Source organism: Trachurus japonicus, chromosome 2 (assembly GCF_045865225.1).
Source record: "Trachurus japonicus isolate A0001 chromosome 2, Traja_1.0".
In the NCBI taxonomy this organism is placed as follows: domain Eukaryota; kingdom Metazoa; phylum Chordata; class Actinopteri; order Carangiformes; family Carangidae; genus Trachurus; species Trachurus japonicus.
Window position 1 is genome coordinate 12,902,088 of NC_140908.1, and position 13,413 is coordinate 12,915,500.

General features: G+C 39.5%; 1 protein-coding gene across 4 annotated transcripts in view; it reads right to left on the reverse strand.

Moving 5' to 3' along the window:
- Window positions 1–13,413, reverse strand: part of LOC146990937 (plakophilin-4-like) — a 56,757-nt gene that overhangs the window by 15,521 nt on the left and 27,823 nt on the right. For all 4 annotated transcript variants that reach the window (XM_085801661.1, XM_085801653.1, XM_085801646.1 and 1 more), the window contains exons 8-10: window positions 7,537–7,707; window positions 5,788–5,989; window positions 3,077–3,209 (exon numbers count right to left, since the gene is read on the reverse strand). In XM_085801661.1, the coding sequence (XP_085657787.1) occupies window positions 3,077–3,209; window positions 5,788–5,989; window positions 7,537–7,707 (506 nt within the window). The remainder of the gene's footprint in view (window positions 1–3,076; window positions 3,210–5,787; window positions 5,990–7,536; window positions 7,708–13,413) is intronic.

The window sequence follows — 13,413 nt, forward strand, 5'->3', positions numbered from 1 at the left end:
CATCAACGTTACTGAAGTCCGTGTGAAAGAATCTGCAAATCAAAGTTGTGTCTAATGACTCTTTCCTCTCAATTACTGAGGCGTTTCTGTCTGAGGAGCTTTGAGCGGGGGCTCGTCCTTCCTGGTCAGCCGCTATTGGCCGACAACCAAACGCCGCAGACAGACTGACACGCTTTCCCTCCTCCGGTTTCAGATCACAGAAAAGAAATTTAATCATGAAAGAGGAATGAAAAAAATGTGTTTTCCGTGCAGACAGAGTGAGTTTTGGATTTATGTCTTTCAAATTCAAAGGGATAAGTGTCACCGTGACAAATCGTATTTTGACTCTAATGCTTTAAATTCACAGGAGGTCACCTTCAGTGCAGTGTTCAGTTATTTTCACATTGAGAGGATGTGTTTGGAAAGACAACAAATCTCTAACATTTTGCTTTTTTTTTTTTAATCTTTTGTTCATTTACTCCTGTTTTTATTAATTATTCTACTTATTTCTGCCCTTTGTTGATCTGTTTCTTTTTCTATTATTTTAGTTTTTTCCTCATTTTGTTGACAATAGCACCACAGCTACTGTATTGTACAAAAAATAATCTGTGTTTTTTGAGATCTTGGCTCTAAAGAAGCAGCAATTTTCAATAACAATATTTTGTGACTATGAATTTGAATGTCAAACACATGTAAAAGATGAAGGTTTTAGTGAGTTTTATGATGTTTCTTGACAAAAAAAAAGTCCAAATTAAATTTATTTTAAAAGAAAAAACTCTGTAACTCTGAGTTGAGGTCTCAGGGGAGCAACAGATTCTGTCTTCAAACCGTCAGTGAAAACACTGGTTTCTGGGTAAACGAGCAGGCGCGTGTCCAGGCCTCTTCAAAGGCTAATTAAAAGCTCATCACCAAACACACCAAACGGCGCTGAAATGGCTCTCGTGTGAAGCCTGCACCATTGTGTCGTTGAGTTATTTATTGCACGGGAAGCAGAGCAAAAGAGTGAGCATGCGGCGCTCGAGCGCGTCGAGAGCGCCGGCACATTTGGCACCAGCGTTACTTAAAGTTTTGTTGGAGCAGATGGCGCTTTGGCTCCGAGATTGGCAGCAAAGATCTCAACAAAAAAGAGAAAAGAAAGGGACGAATTTCAAACCCTGAAAGCTGAGAACACACTCTCAGACAGAGCCTGCAGATACAATAGGATTTGACACAGCACATTAAAAAAACATCTCCCTGTCTTCTCCGCTTTGAGGACATGCTGTTGTCTCACAGAGGAAAAACTGAATGAATACATCTATATATTAAATATACAGCCGTGGAAAAAATGAAGAGACCACTTCAAAATGATGAGTTTCCCTGGTTTTATTATTTTTGGGTATGTGTTTGAGTAAAATGGACATTTTAGTTTTATTCTATCAACTACTGACAACATTTCTCCCAAAAATGAAATCAAATATAGTCATTTATAGCATTTATTGGCAGAAAATGACAACTTGTCAAAATAACAAAAAATATTAAGTCCTTTAGACCAGTGGTTCTCAACCTTTTGTACATCAAGGACCCCTAAATTGACACAGATTAGACCACGGACCCCCATTGGACCAAATTTAGACCCGTTATTATTAACACCCGTAATACACAAATATTTGTTCTGAGACTGAAGAACATTACTTTTTTATACTTTTAAATTAGGGCCAATGGTGTGGATTTTTGGAAATATTATAGAGAAATTTCTGGAAAAAAGTGGTCCAATTTCTCCAAAAACATTTAAACATTTCTAGGAAGAAGTGGTAAAAATTCTCCAAAAAACAGTAAAAAATAAAAAAAAACCTAAAAATTTTCTTTAAAAAAAAGTGGTAAAATTTCTCGTAAAAAATGTTCAAAATAAAATTTTCTAGAAAACAGTGGTAAAATTTCTAAAACAAAAAAGTTTTAAAAAATCTAGAAAAAGTGGTAAATTTTCAAGAAATAAATTGGGGACCCCCTTCAGATCTCTCAAGGACCCCTAGGGGTCCCTGGACCCCACGTTGAGAACCACTGCTTTAGACCTTGAATAATGCAAATAAAACATGTTTATATTCATTCCTGAACAACACAACATGAATATTTTAGCTAAGGAAGAGTTTATGAATCAGTTTTGGGTGGGATAACGTCAATGTGGTTTTTTAAATCTTCCTATAAACGATGTGGTTCAGGTTTCAGGTGGTTCAGTAAAATGAGTTGTGTTAACATGATCGATAAAATATTAACTAAGAAGTTACCACTGGATCCTAAGCTTTTCCTTCTGGGCATATATACAACTATCCCATATTTACAAAGTAAAGAATCTAGATTAGTAGATATGTGTATATTACAAGCTAAACGTATAATTTCCCTTAATTGGAAAAACGTTGATGCACCCAGAATTGGAAGATGGATTAAAGAGATGGCATCAAACATGGCATTGGAAAAGATAACGTACATTATTAAACGGAAACATCATGTTTTTGATAACATCTGGAGTCCTTTAATACGTCTTTTAAGACATGATGTTAATGTTGGTAATTTGCTTCAACAGGAGGAGGCTCTGAGGGAGTAGATTGTGTGATATAATGTCCTGAGAAACACCTTTGAAATTCATCATATAACTGTTATCAGTATTTGTCTACTTTTATTTATTTATTTACTTATTTATTATTATTATTCCATCCTTTTTGCTTTATTTTCATCTTGTTTTTGTAGTTTTAATGTTTTAATTATTTAGTGAGGGGAAGAAGGGAAGGGAGGGAAAATAGGGAGAAAAAGTTTGCTTTGTTTCTTGCTTGTAAGAATGTCCTGTTTGATTTACTGTAAATTGCAAACAAAACTAATAAACACATGCTTGAAAAAAAAAAGAGTTGTGTTTGTGTCTGTAATTTAAAAAAATGGAATGGAATGAGTGCCCTACACGTAGAGATGCTTTTTAAGGTGGTCTCTCTCTTAATTTTTCATTTTCCCGCGGCTGTATCCTGATATCCCACTGCAGCACTTGGCAGCAGCTTCCTCCAGCTGAGTGATGGAGTCACCACGGTGACGCCCATCGTGTTATTTTTATCCAGACGGCAGCCAGTCACCTTACCTCCACCTTGACCCTGTTGTCTCCGTAACACAGGTGCTGCAGGTAGGCGGCGGCGTTGGCCTGCACCGAGGGGAAGTGATGCTGCAGCATGTGGATGACCTCTGGCAGCTCGGGGTCACGCCAAGCAAACTCCCTGAGGGGGGGAGGGGGGGGCAAAGAGAGAGCACGTAATAAAGTATTTGCCCCTCCCTGATTTCTTACTTTTTTCTTTGCATATTTGTCAGTTAAATGTTTTTATTGCCTTACTGTGTTTTTATTGAGTGTATGTAAAGTGATGAGCCCTGTCAAAGACACATTTCTGCTACCCTTTCTATCTATCTATCTATCTATCTATCTATCTATCTATCTATCTATCTATCTATCTATCTATCTATCTATCTATCTATCTATCTATCTATCTATCTATCTATCTATCTATCTATCTATCTATCTATCTATCTATCTATATCCCTTTTTTTAAAAATCATATTTTATCCTTACAATATGTTCTTTTAATCTGCCCATGATGTTATCTGTGTATTGTGTTTGAATGTCTCTGTGTGCATCTTCCTGGCTGAAAACCCATTTTCCCTGTTTTGGGACAATAAAGATACTTTGACTTTAAGAAAACCCAAGTAAAAAATGCAGTTAGGGAAAAAAGCTATCCAAACCTACCTGGCCCTAGGTGAAAAAGTAATTGCCCCTCCTTGTTAAATCATTAATCGTTCAATTTCACTATCCCCATCCAGGCCTTCTAATCTTCACACTGGGCCAGGTAGGTTTGGACATCTTTTTTCCCTTAATAAATGAAATCAAAAACTGCATTTTATATGTACTTAGCTTATGTTTGTCCAATATTAAAATTTGTGATGATCTAAAACATTTAAAGGTGCAGTGTGTAATAATTAACAAGGTTCATTGGCAACATCTGGATATACTACCCATTAATATATTTGAATAAGTGTATAATGGCTATAAAATAAAATTAGTTTGGTTTTCGTAGCCTTATCATTCTTCTTTTATATATATACATACAGCATAGCAAGGGTCTCGCTTTAGAGAGTGTCGCCATCTTGCGCCGCCATGTTTGTACGGCAGCCTGAATGGAAAGTCCAGCCAACCAGAGTAATCCCAGTATCCCAGTCGTGGTAAACAAGTTTTTTTGCCCTCAGAGCAGGGCCGTTGTATAGGGGAGAAAGGTGATGATAATTCTAGGGGCCCAGCGCCCAGTGGGGCCCATAAAAAACCCCAGTAGTCTAATCTTTGTATGACTGATTTATTCTGCGTAAGACCCTGACTAATACTCATAGTACACTGTAAAAACTCAACATCTTTCCAAGAATATTTGTCTTATTTCTTGTCCAAATGTCTCATTTCTAGTCAAAACTAATCTCTTTCCACTTAAAATAAGACTCATTACCTAAAAATTTACTTGTTTTTAGATCATTTTAATTTGTTTCAAACAAATTTTCACTTGAAATAAGTAGAAAAATCTGCCAGTGAAAGCAAGTTTGTTGTGCTTGTAATAAGGAAGAAAAACTTGCTCCACTATCAGGTTTATCTACTTATTCCAAGTGAAAATCTGCTTGAAAGAAGTAAAAAGTGTCTCTAAAACAAGCTACTTTTAATATGATGTGTCTTATTTTAAAGGGATAGTTCAACATTTTGGCAAATTGGCCCATTGCCATAATCGCTATAGTCATAGCAGTAGGTTCATTACCTTTTATTGTCGGTGTAAGCTATTTTCAGTACGGCGGAGCGCAGCAGCTGGCTGCTCAGAGCTACGCTATGGAGGCTAACGGAATTTCTTGGTTTCCCTCATTAAATTCATCAAATTCAACATCCCAAAACTCCACAGCGCTTTTGTAGACAAGTTGTGACCTGCACAACCACCACGCTATGAGATAATGACGGAACGATACGAAACGGAGCCGTTTTCGAGGTAAATTCATACAAAACCGCTGATGCGCGTTGCGTTCAGGGACAGTTTTTCAGCAAGCAGTCTCCGTATTTACCCTGTATTTACCTCGAAAACGGCTCCATTTCGTATCGTTCCGTCATTATCTCATAGCGTGGTGGTTGTGCAGGTCACAACTTGTCTACAAAAGCGCTGTGGAGTTTTGGGATGTTGAATTTGATGAGTTTAATGAGGGAAACCAAGAAATTCCGTTAGCCTCCATAGCGTAGCTCTGAGCAGCCAGCTGCTGCGCTCCGCCGTACTGAAAATAGCTTACACCGACAATAAAAGGTAATGAACCTACTGCTATGACTATAGCGATTATGGCAATGGGCCAATTTGCCAAAATGTTGAACTATCCCTTTAAGTAGAATGAGATTTGTTTTGACTAGAAATTACATTTTGACTAGAAATAAGACAAATATTCTTGCTAAGATACTTGAGTTTTTGCAGTGTAATGCTGCATTAGCATCAAAACAAAGAAGGCTAAATAAAAAACGATAATACATACGTAGTCTAAGAAAAAAAAGAGGAAAAGTTAGGGGGAGGGGCCCACTTTAGTATTCTTTAAGGGGGCCCAGAATTCCTAGCAACGGCCCTGCCTCAGAGGCCACTGTCACTTTGCTGATGGGAGGGGTAAGTGCGAGTGAGTGAGTGCTGCCAACTAGAATCTGAACGCTAGATGTCACGGTTTTACCCCCATTTTACACACTGGACCTTTAAGTGTGAATGTATATATATGTGTGTGTGTGTGTGTGTGTGTGTGTGTGAGTACCTGGGGTCCTTGTGTATGCTCTCGATGGACGGGGTGCGTGTGACCACCCGGTCCACCAGCCCCGAGTGGCGGTGGGAGAAGACGGGCTCTCCGGAGACCCTGTAGGAGTCGACGTAGAGCGCCGCCGTGCTCAGCCCGTAGCTGCTTCTTTGGTATGGCAGCGTGCCGCAATGGCTTGTGGTCCGAGGGAGAGTCCCCATACCTCCAGAATAAAAATAAATCATGGCATGAGTTTTTGCGAAATATTTAATCAGAGACGCATCCCATCCAAGGTCTGTTAAAAGAGAAACTAATATTATGTTACATGAGTGATTAAACATGCAGCAGCTCTCAGCTCTCTGGCGGGCCAAACCTGCTTAAATCTGGACTAAACGAAACTAAAATGGCTCCTTAGATCCTCCGCTATCAAAACTCCGCAGAGCTTTCAGCCCGAAATGATTCTGCAAAAGGCTTCAATTAAGAAGCGGCGGAGTACATGAAAGGTTTCAGCCTAATTAAGCTCTGACCTCGGGGAGTGATAATAACAACACTTCCTGTCCCTGTGAACCCTGATTTCCTCCGCTGATTTTTTTTTAAGGGAAATAATCTCCAAAGTAAAATGTGAAACCGAGCCCGGGCTCCTCGACCTGGGGACCGGGGGTCTTCGGGTAGGAGTGGGGTAGACTAGAGGGTCGCTGCCGTGGAGAATTGGGCTGTTTGAGTAATTCTCTGTGATGAAAATGAGGCATGTGAGGAAAAACTCTAAATCTTTCAGAGAATATTTGTCTTATTTCTTGTCAAAATGTCTCATTTCTAGTCAAAACTAATCTCTTTTCACTTAGAATAAGACTCATCACCTGAAAATGAACTTGTTTTTAGATCATTTTCATTTGTTTCAAACAAATTTTCACTTGAAATAAGTAGAAAAATCTGCCAATGAAAGCAAGTTTGTTGTGCTTGTAATAGGGAAGAAAAACTTGATCCACTATCAGATTTTTCTACTTATTTCAAGTGAAAATATCCTAAAAACAAGCTACTTTTTAACATGAGGAGTCTTATTTTAAGTAGAATGAGATTTGTTTTGACTAGAAATGCCATTTTGACTAGAAATAAGACAAATATTCTTGGTAAGATTTTGAGTTTTTGCAGTGTTATTATAATTATTTGCTCTGCTATTTCTGCCCACGACCTCCACCAAGAACCAATAATGTCTTATTGTTGAAAGACTCGAACTACTGTAAAAAATCACTGTCTTTCTGTTAGAGGGGTTAAAACATCTGGAATAATTGTCCTGAAAATATTAAACTATGCTGTACTCCAGTCAGCTTTAAAAGACTTTATAAGAACAACATCATTAAGACTTTATAAGAACAACATCATTTCTCGTTACAGTATGGAAAATTAAGCTTAATTAATGATTTTTTGGGTTATGCGCTGTGTACTATTCTTTATTTTGTTGTGATCAGAAATCTAAGTGTACTGACTAATTTCAAATGTATGTGATCTGATCCTTTTGTATTAATGCGTATAATATTTTAATTTTTTAAAGGGACAACGAGGAGTTTTGGACGTAAGACTTTTTTATAACCAAATAGAAACTCCTCGTTGTCCCTTTAAGGTAAAAGGGGTAGGGGTATATAAGCTTTGGCTTCAACCTACGCCCTTTCGGTTATATAAGCTTGATATATACCGAAATAAATAAATTCATTCATTATTGTTGAAAAAAAAACAGCATGAAATAAGATTAGCTGCACTTTCCCTTTGCCGTACCTGTGTTTGACCTGTAGAGGGTGCCCTGGGGGTCGTGGGTGGGGCTGTGGTAGAGCGGGCTGTGGAAGGATCGCTCGTCGAAAACGGGCGTCATGTGGCAGTCCGGGGAGAGCGCCGCCCTCAGCTCCGGGTCGATCTGCCCCGCGTGACCGGCGTATGAGCTGTGGAGCCCTGCAGGTGCCAGAGAGGAACCAAAACATTCAAAAATATGAGTGAAAAGGAAATATTAGTGTGGATGTATTGTGAAAAACTGGAATATACTGCAGTTTCAGGCTTATAAGCATGAATATATGAATAAAAACCACCATGACCTTCAATTATTCTCTTGTTTATCCAAATGTATGAACTCCAAGTCAACATTTATGTCATTTATTTGCTCTGCACATAACAAGCGTTCATAATAGTCCCAGATTATGTGCTTAATTAAATTGTTAAAGAAAACCTGCACCTGAATAATCAGCAGAAAATGGATAAATGGATAATTGGATTAACCAGTTGAAAAACAACCTATTTGTTCAGAGCTCTGCTACTGGAGATATGTGCTGGCACACACACACACACACGCACACTCGCCTCACTGTGACTCAATAACCAACGGACTGGTGGTGCAATTATTAACCATTAAGGACGGAGAGCAGCATAGGAGCAGCATCTCAGCAGCATCATCCCACGACCCCCAGGGCACCCTCTACAGGTCAAACACAGGTACGGCAAAGGAAAAGTGCAGCTAATCTTATTTCATGCAGTTTGTCAGGCCATCATTGTAAATAAGAACATGTTCTTAATTGATTTCGCCTGGTTAAATAAAGGTTAAATCTACACAGCCGAGCTCCTTCGCTGCTCGTCATGGTGGTAAATCACATGTGCATCTCATTACGGGGCCGAGGCCGAGCAGGATGGAGATGCTGCCAAACACCCAGGGTTTTTTTTTTTTCCCACAATGCCGACTCATCCCAACTGTTGTGTTGTTGCGCTTCTAAAATGCATGAAGACTCTGGTCATTCAGCAGGCGGCTGCAGGCGCCGTCATCAGCAAGTCAAACAAGCCGAGCAGAGGGTTTTTCCATCCTCCAATCTCAGAGCACATCAGTTCACAAAGCGCTCCAATTATAAAGAGGCTTTAGGGCAGCAGGGGTGGGGTGTGTGTGTGTGTGTGTGTGTGTGTGTGTGGGGAGTGGGGGCGCAGCCTCGGTGGATCAGTCTAACAGCTGAAGCACACAATTTGTACTTAAAGCTGGAGACGATGCAGTTTTTTTTTTTTTTTACTCTTTCCTTCGTTTCCATTTTGTTGCAAACGAGGTTTAAACTCTGCTCTCTTATCGCCAACGACAACAGTAACTTGTTGCCTCTCGATCTCATTGAATCTGGACCCGAGTGTCTCTATGGAGGACACAAACCAACACTGGGTAACACTTTATAATAATTACACACTATTAAGTATTAGTTAAGCTTTAAATACTGAATTCATCATTAAAACACATGAATACTCATTAATATGTAGTTCATTAACACAGCTAAAAACGTTTTACTCATCATTGATAAGCACTAATTGTCTTTATAAACTACTTACTAATGAGAATTCATGCGTTATAAATGAACAATTCAGTATTTATTAATGCTTAAAGGGATAGTTCAACATTTTGGCAAATTGGCCCATTGTCATAATCGCTATAGTCATAGCAGTAGGTTTGTTACCTTTAATTGTCAGTGCAAGCTATTTTTAGAACGGCGGAGCGGAGCGGCGAGCTGCTCAGAGCTACGCTATATGGAGGCTAAAGGAATTTCTTGGTTTCCCTCATCAAACTCATCAAATACAAAATCCAAAAACTCCAAAACTTGTCCACCAGAGTGTTTTGGAGTTGTTGGATTGTCTATTTGATGAGTTGATGAGGGAAACCAAGAAATTCCATTAGCCTCCATAATGTAGCTCTGAGCAGCTCGCGGCTCTGCTCCGCCATTCTAAAAATAGCTTGCACCGACAATTAAAGGTAACAAACCTACTGCTATGACTATAGGGGTTATGGCAATGGGCCAATTTGCCAAAATGTTGAACTATCCCTTTAACTAATGCTTAATAGTGTGTACTTATGATAAAGTGTTAGAATGTCAGAGATTCATTTGGGTTTTGATCAAACTCGGAAGCTGAATTAAATTAAACACTGACATTTCTTTTTTACTTTTCACTATTTGAACCTTACAGTATTTATACGTTTGCTTTGTAACATCCAAGCTACTTAAAGGTCCAGTGTGTAAAAAATTGACACGGTTTATTGGCAAAATCTGAATATACTACCCTTGAATACATTTGTTTAAGTGTATAATCGCTATAAAATAAAGTTTGTTTGGTTTTCATAGCCTTATAATTCTTTTATATATACATCTTGCTTTAGAGAGTGTCGCCATCTTGCGCCGCCATGTTTGTACGGCAGCCCGAACGGTAAATCCAGCCAGTCAGAGAGCACGTTTCGCGAGTTTCGCGAGTTTCGAAGAAGGCAGAAGGAAAGAAGAAGGAGGAGGAAACAGCAGACATATTGTAAAGTGGTTCAGTTTTTGTCTTTGGAGGCCACCATCACTTTGCCGAGGGGAGGGGTGAGTGCGAGCGAGCGCTGCAAACTAGAATCTGAACGCTGGATATCACAGTTTTACCTCCATTTTACACCCTGGACCTTTAACTTTTTCTACTCCATACTGGATTCCAATGATGACGCTGCATTTAAAAACAAAAAACAAAAAACAAAAACCCTCAACCAATTCCAGGAAAAAAAAAAAAGCTCATCTCTCAGCTTACGTTTGTCTTTTGACCGCTCACCAGGTTTCACTACCGAAGCTACGGGTGCTGCTGATCAGTAATAGCCTAATCTTGTATATCCATCTATTGCTTATCTCCCTCATGTAATCTGGGATTATGCTGGATCTGCGGGATAACTGGGAATAAGGACTTAGGCGACGTATTAGGCCACTTAGCAGCACTGCAGGATGAAAAATCACTCAACTATGGAAGAGGAGGCATTTTATTTAGTTCACTGACTCTGCCTCCCACACACACACACACACACACACACTCCTTACACCATGCTTCTCTCACACATGCACAAACACAACAACAAGCATGACACAAAAGGTGCATAAATGCATATGCTCATCTCTGACACACACACAAACACAGAGAGAGAGAGACACACAGGGACACGTGTCACATGGAAACGGACTAAATTAAAGCATGCAGAGTTATCGCAGCATAATAAAGCCTTCCAGTGCCGTCAGCTGATAATCACATGCTGATGCTTCGCGGGGGCTTTGTGATAGAAACACCCCTATATGGGTCAGTGGGAGCGGCTTAGCGGAGTGACAGAGGGCAGGACGGAGGAATAAATCTGTGTCGCTGCAGCATCAGCAGCACTTCCACGACAGTAAATCCTCCACCGGCACCGAGCGGCGAAGGGAAGGGAAGGGAGGGGGTTGATTTGATTTGATGACCATGAGCCTGAGGAGACGATTGCAAGAAGGAAAAAGGTGAAAACGCCCTTAAGACAACGTTTTAAAACATCCAGTTCAAAGCTCCACACAATGAAAGTTTTCTGGTTTGAGATTCAAAGCGAAAGCGAAGTGTAAGCCAGCCAGGCTCAAGCAGGAGAAGCTGGCAGCAGCGGCACAGGAATAATCCTCCTCTCAAGTTTCTGAGCAAGCCCTCAGCCGTCTTAGCCAATCAATGAAGCACAAAGTCAACGCTTTGATCTCCGGGGGTGTCAGTCAGTCATCTCATCATTATCATCGTCGTCGTCTGTCGTCTTCCTCGTCAGGTCATTGTAATGCACTTCAGGTTTTTTGACGCTGCCGCTGCTGCTGCCTTCGCTGCACAAGTCAGAGAGGTGATGAGGGGATTAATCAGCTGCCAGATAATTCTGATAACTAATGGAACGTTTTTATCCTTTATTGATCTGAATTTTGTGCCTAAATGAAGATCGTAACTGACTAAGTAAATGTGGAAGAACTGTTTCCACGTCTCTGAGGAGCATCTGCCGAACTTCATTCAAGAATTTCTTTAAAAACGTCTATAAATAAACCAATAAATAAATATGATAATCTGTGTGTTTTTTCATAACTCTTTTATCTTGAAGATGGTAAAAATATAAAAGTTAGGAAAAAAATGTCAATAGGGCGCATTGGGAAGGAGTTCCTGTGATAGAATTCCGCCGTTGTTTTAACTTTTTTTTGTGTTTTGGGGATTTTTTATGTACCACACATGATTTAAACGTGCCAATCTTCATCTCTACCAATTCCTCATGCCAAGACAAAAAGAAAATGGGATCAGTTGTCTCTGTAGGATGTATAGTTCAGGAGCTATATAGATTAACATTTTTCATTTTTCACAGTCGGAAATCCAGGATGGCCACAAAAGATGTTCAAAAAAAACATGCATGGGACAATAATTGGCGCGGGGATCATCAAAATTCATTTACTAGACACCTTAAGGATTACAAAAAGCTAAGTTAGAAAAATATATCTTTCGGGTGCATGGGAACCCCCCCTGGCTACTAGACTATTTGGTTGTATTGTGTGTTTAAACATCATGCTTTTGTTGATTCTACTGCATATGTTCATTTGGACCCCAGGGGGGGAGCAGCTGTTGCTACGGTAACAAGTAATTGGTATCAAAACATCCCTTTTTTTTTCCAGGAAATGTTTTTTTTATTCATTTCATATTGTAAAATGTTTGTTGTCGTCTTATCTAATAATATCTGAAACACACAAACCCTCATGGGTCTCATGGGATTTGCTGTTTTAAATATCTCACACTGGCTCCTTGTCCTGTCACCGCTTGTGCACAACTGTCCTGATATATTCACTGTCCACCTTTTTAACAACCTAAAAATGGCATACATTAATATTTTTTTCCCATTTTTTTTTCATAAATATTTTTTTCCACTTCAGTTCTGCTCAAAACTACCACGATTTCAATTATTTAATTTTTTTTAACCCTTTAGATGCCAATCCGAACCTTTTGAGTGCAAATTTCAACACTTTAGGTGCCAGTATCTTCAATATATGCAATGTGAGGTGAAGTATTTTAGGCTGAGTTATTGCAGCCTGAGATGATCTATGATGAGCAGCAAAATCAGTTTTTAAAGCTTTGTAGTTTTTCTGCTATGGCAGATTAAAGAAAAAGCTCCCATAGACTTCCATTATAATACATTTGCATTAGAATGTATGGGAGATTAGCATACATACACATGCGCACATAAATGCACACACACACACACACACGTATACATGCACACACACTCTCACACATACACGCACGCCCACACGCACACACACACAAGCAAACAGACGCCTCTTTGGAGGGAACTCTGAGCTGATCCCGATACAGCAGCTCAGAGTGAGCGCGGAGCTGCAGGTGTTGTTATGAATGATAGAAATCCACTGAGTGAAACACTTATTAGGAGAAATGTGTTTGTTGATGGAGTAAGTCTCCCTGCAGGAAAAAAAAAAAGCCCCCGCGGCTCGCAGCTCGTTAGGCCGATCCGATTCACCTGGAGGTTTGGTTAGGTGGCGGGAGAGCAGCTGCTGCGGTAACTACGGAGACCATGCGGCATTGTTCTAATCAAGTATGAGCTTTATACTGAAACACATACAGCAAACAACATAAATGAAGTCAATAACAGGTCTGGTTTTCAAAATGTAAGTCATCCTAAATTATAAAACAGAAATTAAATGATGTTTCTATCAATCCAAGACAGAAGAGGCAGGATATTGTTGAGAAAAAAGGAACATGTTTTGTAAAAGGACAGTTCATTTAAAGGGATAGTTTAACATTTTGGCAAATTGGTCCATTACCATAATCCCTTTAGTTTTAGGAGTAGGTTTGTTACCTACT